The 8,626-nt window shown below is 41.1% G+C and overlaps 1 protein-coding gene across 1 annotated transcript in view; it reads right to left on the bottom strand.

Annotated features, from left to right (window-relative positions):
- Positions 1 to 8,626, bottom strand: part of PTPRO (protein tyrosine phosphatase, receptor type O) — a 237,075-nt gene that overhangs the window by 11,793 nt on the left and 216,656 nt on the right. The window contains 4 exon segments of the mRNA XM_012810064.1: positions 3 to 138; positions 730 to 806; positions 1,885 to 1,975; positions 4,481 to 4,619. Of these exon segments, the coding sequence (XP_012665518.1) occupies positions 3 to 138; positions 730 to 806; positions 1,885 to 1,975; positions 4,481 to 4,619 (443 nt within the window).

The raw sequence follows: 8,626 nt of genomic DNA, 5'->3' as shown, positions 1-8,626 counted from the left end.
TACCCGCCTTTTCTCGTTACACTGAGTGAGCATGACAATAATCTGAGATTTTTGTTGTAGGACCATCTTCCAGAAGTCATTCCTGGTTTCAGGCAGCGGCCCCTGGGTGGCGATATACTCCTGAGGTGAGTTGTATCCCTGAGAGACGGGTAACAAAGTCATCACCTAACCAGCCAGACAGAGTCAACACCAAATGCTGTTCCCCCCACAGGGAGAAAATCAGAAAATGTACCCGTGATAAAATTGGCAAAGGATCACACGCCTGTGTAACATTTTCTCCTTTTTTAATCAAAGAGGCAATCAGAATAACTGATTGTATAGGTCTTTGTGATTTTAATCATTGTACTCCAGAAGCCTATAAAAATCACATCCACACCTTTTTGTGACAACAACCACTCTCCCTCTAGATATAAAAAGTGCAGGTGCCCAGGCGGAGCCCTTTGAATTTGTTTGCTGAAACTGAAGTTTAAACACGAGAGACGATCTTTAGCCTTTCTACTTTCTCTTTTGCTACTCATTTATGAAGAAATTGGAATAGTACCTAGCTAGGGGTTTCCCCACCCCCACGCCCACTCTTTACTCTGAAATGGAATAATGGAAACTGCTCTGCAGAGTTGGACCTGTGTAGGGGAAAGGCTCCCTTTTTAACTGTCTGACACTTACATATAATCCTAATAGCATTCCAGTGGCTGGGCTAGCATGGGGATGCCTGATGTTTTCTCTACTTACAGGAATGTAGTTGGCATTGATGTAGTCGGCCCCTTCCTCTTCATTCATGGAGACTAATCTCACCCGGCTAAAGTCATCTGTAAAGCACAAAGAGAAAAGAAATGTTAGCATTGGGCTGGAAGGAAGAATGAGCTTGACCTTCTCTGTCCTGTATCAAGTCACATCGGTCAGTGATACGGTAGGTAGATAATTTATGTTAGCCTGATATTTTAGCCATTTCTCAATCTTAGTTTCTTGTTTAAATAAATACATACATATCTCCCAACCACTATTTTCTTCCCACCAGGTCTCCTATCCTTGAAAGAACTGTCTCCAGGGCTTTGGAAGGTTGTGCAGCATATTTACAAGAACTAATATTTCTGGGAGATTGTATGAAAAGCTATTATATATAGCCTAAATACATGATTTACCTCTCACCTAGGGATACCTGCAAAGTTTACTACCTTTGGGAGATCTGGAGAAGAAAAGATGCATAGGAGATTTTGGGTAAGTGGACTTTAAATGAGACAATTCTGAGCTATGTACAAACGTGAAATGTTATTATAATAAGACTACCTAATTTCATCAAGAAACCATATGAAAGAAAGAAATCTCTTTCTACAGATTTTTCAGCCTCCCTCTTCTGACTTTCCCGTTCTTGTCCAGCTCACTCAGAGGGTAGCAGAGAAGAAAGTTAAATCTACACTGGGATGTCTTTTAATTGTCCTGTAAGTACTTTATATTCCTTTTTTCTCTCTTGAATGTTGCTCTTTATCACAAACTGCTAAGCAACAACATAACGTGCCAGCATTATTTTAATGCCTTTTACTTTCCATTTGACTCCTTCCAGTGCCAGTGAACTGACTGAAAGTATTTTATAAGAGCCCAGATTATCTGATTCCTAATCTGGCTAAGACTTTTATGGTCTCCACAGGGCTAATGGTCAGCCTTTTCTGCTCAAATACAATTCATTTAAAAGCATGAGAATTAAATCTTCCTCCACATGGTGGGAACTAATAACCTCAGATGGGAGGGAGATGAACGCAATCTCAGGGATGAGCTCGAGATGCAGACCATGAAGGAGTATGGTCAGGGATGGGTGGAATTGGTCTGCGTTGAACAGTATTTCAACCTTTAAGAGACACGAGCAAGATTGGCAACTATCGACCATCTTACATGGTAGGATGTTTGTGTAACGGTTTTTACATCGATTCAGTGGCAGATCTGCAGCAAAGTGTGGAATGTCCAGTCCAATCAATTTCAACTCCTGAAAAGGATAGAGAATGGATTTGAGATTTCTGTACATGGTGTGGATTGGATTATTGATCACCAGACTTATTGTTCACATTGGATTACTCCTTATTCCCTGCCTATAACAGACTCATAACATGCTTTTTACTACACCATGTATAATGTGGTAGCTTCTTTTGGGGTAGAGTATATTTCTCCACCTCATTCTTGTCAACTTGCTTGGGCAATGAACTTGGTAGAACTCCATGAACTTCAGTGAACTGGCTTGGTTTGGTTTGCCTTGTTGTGTGTCTGCCAGCTGCCATGAAAAGAACATGCCCAGAGAAGGTGCTAGTCTCAAAATGAGGAAACACGTGGACAGACCTGACTCTTGCCTGTAGCCTAAAAGGGAATTGTCCCAACAGTCCCATGGCCTATGACTAGGGAAAAAAAATGTTGTGGGTCACTGAGATTTGGGGACTTTTTCTTATAAGACATTTTTTTTTTTTTACAATAATAGCTATAAAATACAATACACAAATACCTTAGATGGCAGTCACTTGGCGAAGTAAGAACTATGTGCATAACTCTCAGGGTATGAAAGATTTGAAAACAGAAATGCTCTTCAGACTTTTAGAGGAATAGCATAAGAGAAATGTATGCTTCTATTGTTTAAAATATTTTGGAAATCTACTCCTTTTAGAAAGTGCCTTTATGGATAATTTGCCAAAATCTCTCTCCTATTCTGGTGCACCACATATAAACTTTATGGTCTTGAAAGGTAGTTCAACTCCTGTTAACATCAGTTTAATTATAGGATAATAATTTCCTCATTCCTCACTGGCATACAGAGACTAACAGGATAATTCAACAAATGCTAATGCAGCACTATTGATAATGATTGAGAAATGCTTCTGTGATGAATCTTTGTTTTGCTTTGCCTGACTCCATAAATCCTCCCTCTTTTGCCATTTGCACTAACAGACCAATAACTCTTCCCCTAATTCTCTCACTTTGGGGACAGACTGATAAGCCACAGGAAAAGGTCTCAGATACAAAGGAAACTGTAGAAACAGACTGAGCCTGAGAGTTGGAGCACATATGGAAGCTGACTAACTGATAGAACTTTAATTGTGTGCTGTCTCCCTGCTGGAAATGCCCTGAGTTGATAAGAGAGGTTTAATTGGCTGAACACTGTAAATGGAAATTGCCAAAGTTGGATCGCAGAAAGCAGGAACTGCATGTAAACACAGAATGCTTTGCAGTCTTTGTAATGTAGCCTGTCACAAAGTGGAAAATCAAATACTGAGTTTCCAGTTCAGTAGCTTTGCAGTTATTTTCTTTCCGACCATATGGAAATTCCATTGGCTTAAATCTTCGTGAAGGCATAGCATGGGGTGATGGCCTGAAACCAACATAAATCATTTCTGAATTTTCTTTTGCCAGTTGTGTCCCTAATTTATGATCTTTCTTCCTTAGGGTACATAGTCATCAGTAGGGCATTGAATAGTGGTCCTTAAAAAGAGATTTCCATGTCCTGAGCCCTAGAACCCGTGAATGTGAATTTATTTAGTCAATGTCTTTTCAGATATAATTAAGTTAAGAAGCATGAAATGAGATCACCCTGGAGAAGAGGAAGAGGCCATGTAAAGATGGAGGCACAGATTACAGTGACGTAGCTGCAAGCCAAAAACCCCTGCAGCCTTGAGAAACTGAAAGAACCAAAGAAGCGTTCTCCCCCGGAACCTTCTGAACCAGTGCAGCCTGCCGACACCTTGATTCTAGACTTCTGGCCTCCACATTGTGAGAATAAATTTCTGTGGTTTTAAGCCAGCGAGATTGTGGTAATTTGTTATGGCAGCTCTAGGAACTCACACAGTTATCCAAGCCCACTAGCAATCTATGTTTTGTTGGCTGTGCTTGAAGCATACAAGTCTTGAAAAGTAAAGCACAAACATATGTATTATATTAGTCTGTTTGGGCTACCATATCAAAATACCATAGGGTGGTGGTTCAAATAGCAGACATTTATTTTTTGCAATTCTGGAGGCTGGGAAATCCAGGATCAAGGTGCCAACAAAGTAGATTTCATTCTCAGGCTTCTTTTCTTGCCGTCTAGGCAGTCACCATCTCACTGTGTGCTCATATGACCTCTACTTTGTGTGTGTTCTGGGAAAGAGAGAGAGTGAGCCACTCCCTGGTGCCTCTCCTTTCAAAGGCCTTCATTCCACCGTAAGGATCCTGCCCTCGTAATCTCATCTAACACTAAGTACCTTCCAAAGGCCCCATCTCTATCCCATTGGTGACTAGAGCTTCAACATATGAATTTTGAGAGAACACAAAAATGTAGCCCATAGCCTGCACTATTATCTTTTGAGGAGAAAATGAATTGCATTCTGGTCTTAGCATTTGTAACAATGTCAGCAGGTGCTTTTGGTGCCTTGGGATGGGTTGGACCTTAGAGTCAGTGGAGCTAGATGACTACTGGTCCATATGCATGGAATAAGTGAGAAGAAACAGTGTACGGTGTTGTTGCCACTACCAGAAACAGTGGTGCTGAAGCTACTACCAGAAATGAAAGATCATCTTTTGCGAACTGCATGGCAAATGATCTAGCTTTTGCTTTATTATCTTTGCAGCCGTGTTTCTGGACAAAGATGGAGAGGGCCTTCCTTAGCCTTCTGATTAAACACAGAGCTCAGAAATTAACGGCAGAACGAGCAATATGGAGTTTGTCTCCTGGGGGCTCACATTTTAGCTCCAAAGTCTAGTTCTTCAAAACGTTTCTCATATTAGACATGACAAATGAGGAACTGATTTTAATCCCTGGGTCCCAAACCTCCTTAAGAAAAGATGCATATTTTCGTCAGAAGGATAATCAGTCTTTCCAGCAGATTCAAAATCAGATGCAAGATAAAAAAAAAAATATTCCGTAAACACGAATTAGCAACTCATATCGCTTCATGTATGACTTATAGCTGTATTGGTAATGTATGTAAATCTAGACATTAGTTTAAATTTGCATAATGTTTTAAAATGTAATTTCTCAGTGTGAGTGTGATCTTTCAACGTCAGCATCAAAAGTACTAAGCGTTAATATAAGCAGAACAAGTAAACTGTTTAGCCACTGGGTTTAGGTAGACCCAGCTGATTCAGCCATCGTAGTATCCTCTTGGGTTTCCCTTAGGGCTGGAAACATCTTTTTTTCCTTAAGCCTCAATTAACTATTAACGTATTTTAAGAACGCTTTAGGGTTTCCAGTGAAAATTCTGACATACATCCTGAAATTAGGCGTGAGAGCATAATGCTTCTTTGCAAATCAAGGAGGAAACCCTGACATTGAACCTGAGGATGGGGGGTTCAGATGGGGCTAGGGCTGGTTATACCTGGAGGTTATGCAGTGAGGAAGGAAGTGAGGCAGACCAGTTGGCCACCTCTCGAGCAAATGTAAGCCGAACACACAGTCTAACCCCATAACTTACTATGAACTCCTGCAGAGTAAGTTATATTTTCCAACTGGAACGTGTATACTATGTGAGGAGTTGGCACCAAATAAATTGCATATATGACCAATGGTGTTGGAAGAATAAAGATACATGAAGAAAAGCCTCATAATAACTGCAAGTGTTAAATACTAATCTAAATCATGGTGTGCTGGTTAAATTTATGTATCAAATAGGCATGATAGCCCAGTTGCTTGGTTAAACGGCAGTCTAGAGGTTACTGTAGAGCAGTGGTTCTCAACCTTCCTAATGCCACGACCCTTTAATACAGTTCCTCATGTTGTGGTGACCTCCAACCACAAATTTATTTTTGTTGCTACTTCATAACTGTAATTTTGCTACTGTTATGAATCATAATGTAAATATCTGATATGCAGGATGTATTTAGGTGACCCCTGTGAAAGGGTCGTTCAACCCTTAAAGGGGTCACTACCCACAGGTTGAGAACCACTGCTGTAGAGCTTTCATTGTTGTATTTTCTTTTCTTTCTTTCTTCTTCTTCTATTTTTTTTTTTAGAAGCAATTAACATGTACATCAGCAGAGTTTGAAGACAGCAAATTACCCCAATGTGAGTGGTCGTCATCCAATCAGCTTTAGATCTGAAGAGAAAAGACAGGTCCCACTGCCTTCAGACTAGAGACTGCAAACTCGGCTTTGCCCCAGGGCTTCAGCCTGTCAGCCTGCCCTGCAGATTTCAGACTTGGCAGCCCCACAATCACATAAGCCCTAAAATAAATCTCTCTCTGTACACCCTCCTGGTTCTCTGTGCACATCCTGCTGCTTTCTCTGGAGAACGTTGACTAACACATACAGGTTATGCATCCTCACCCCACATTTATCCAACATTTCTCTGTGGAACACAAAGGGCCTGGGACGATTCTTTGTTGAGAAGGACTGTCCCACTCATTGGACAACATTTAACACCTCTGTCCCTTTCCCATGAACACCATTAGTACCTTCCTCCCAAGCCATTTTAACAACCCACACGTCCCCCTACTCCCTGTAGGAGATTGACTAGTACTTGTCTAGTTGAGAACTACTGGTCTGGTTCAACCTGCCCATTTTATAGATGAAGAAACTGGGGCAATGAGAAAACATGATTTTTTTTCAATATTAACTAGTGGCAAATGGTAGCGAGGATCCAGACGTTTATATTTCTAGTTTAGCACATCCCTAACTCCCTACGATTAATCCTATGAAGTCAGTTTAAATATATTCCTTTACACATTGAATGTACAAAATCCCTAAGCATTTTATACATTGAACATTTAGCATATACAATGTACAACTCCACCTTTTATATATTTTTTGGCACCTAGTCTGCTTATCACTTATTATTCAATGTTCCCAGAACCCTCTCTTAATTGAGGGATAACGCTCTCCTTCTTAGGGTAGCTGGTTGCATAAGTAAGAGCTTGTGTGGTTCTGTGCTTCTTGGCTGCAGTTGGTTTGAATGGCCACCAGAACCTGGGCTAGTCAATCAAAGTCCTTTCCTGTTAATATCCAAACTGCAAGCAAGCAAGAAAGTCAATATTTCCCTTTTGAAACCATGGAAACAAGATGTGATTCACAAGGGTTCTTTTTGGCCACTTCTGTACCATGTAAAAGAGTCTGGTTTGCAGTGAAAGACAGGCCAAGAGCAGCAAGAAGCAGGAATCAGAAATAAAGAGGGCTGCTGTAGGGATCTGGGCCTGGGTTCCGGTAATGCCTGAGACCGAGCTGCTCACCTCCTCTCCTGAGGGTTTAGCTACTCAGCCCTTCCTCGCATAATACCAGATCCTTTCAATAAACCTCCTTTCCCTTTGGTCTAAGCTAGTTTAAGTTATGTTTTTGTCACTCCCAATGAAAAGAATCTTTTGTTTTACTAGAGAATGACTTACAGATTTTTTTTTAAATGATGCAATTCAGAAACACAGAAATTGCTACATTTGGGTTTGATGGTGTCAACTATGAATTCCCAGCAGAGGCCATGGTTCTAGCTGTGCCACTAAAGGCATAAAACCTTGACAGAATTAAGAGAAGACACAGCTTAACTAAGGTTGAAAGGATAGCTACATTAGGATTTTTATCACCGTTATCAGAATTTTTTCCCTAGCACTTTGGTTTACGTTGCATTATAAAATACTCTCCTCCTTTCATCTTCCTTGGTACATTTTTCTGGACTGTCATCCTCATCATCAGTCTCCATCAAGTTTCGGGTTTTTGAGATACAGCATTTGGCATGGCATCTACCATTTCCTACGCCCCTGCACGCTGGGGTGATTGAGCAGCCTCTGTATGGAATTTCCCAGGACATAGGCGGCAGTTAAAGATCTAAGGGCTTGGCACTAAAGCTTTCCTTGGCCGATGAGAGGAAAACAGAAATGAATAAGGAGAACAAGGAAAGAGCTCTTAATGGGCTTTAAAAAAAACTCCAGCATTTAGAAGAGTCACTTTATCTTTCCTTCTTCCCTGAATCACCGACCACTGGACCTGTTCTGTTGAAACCTGAAGTATGTGAGATCATCCTGACTTTGTTATGAGCTGTAAAATACGTGGGAAGAGAAAGTAAGGAACAATTACATTCCCTACACTTTCTCATTTCCCTGTACTCTGACGCACGGTCTTAGACAGAAAGAAATATGTGTGATTCAGTACAAAAAAAAAAAAAACACCAAAAAACAGGTGTTGGCAATTTTTTCTTTTTTCTGTACAAATCATGTATAACTCTCTTTTTACAACTTTTTCCATGGAAAGAAAATACAACTGCATGAGGAAATATTAAGTAGAATGCCAGGAGTCCTACAGGATGAAGAGTCCCCTGTCAGGCGCAACCAACAAAAGGGATCAGTTTCATCCATCATCCACCAGCACTGTAGCTCAAGAAGCTAGAGAAACACACTAGAAATCCCTGAAAGTGAAATTCTGTCTCTTAGGCTGCACACCTCAGCCTGCTTCCCCCCCACTGGACCCTCAATTCCCTTGGTTTTCAAGGACAGCTGGCTTCTCCTACACTTACTTACCTACCTGTGTCTGTTCTTCCCTCCCCCTCAGGGGTTCTATCCACACACCCTGCTGCAAAGCAAGGACCGACCAACCAGCAGATGTGGCTCCCCTGAGGCCAGCAATCTACTCTGCCTATTATGCAACCACTGCCAGTGAGCAAGGAAATGACCCCGACACAAATCATCCCCAACTCCCATGC

Source organism: Otolemur garnettii, unplaced genomic scaffold (assembly GCF_000181295.1).
Source record: "Otolemur garnettii isolate 467f Iridium unplaced genomic scaffold, OtoGar3 scaffold00124, whole genome shotgun sequence".
NCBI classification, from domain to species: domain Eukaryota; kingdom Metazoa; phylum Chordata; class Mammalia; order Primates; family Galagidae; genus Otolemur; species Otolemur garnettii.
Note: the sequence above shows the minus strand (reverse complement) of the source record. Positions and strands in the feature narration are given on the sequence as shown.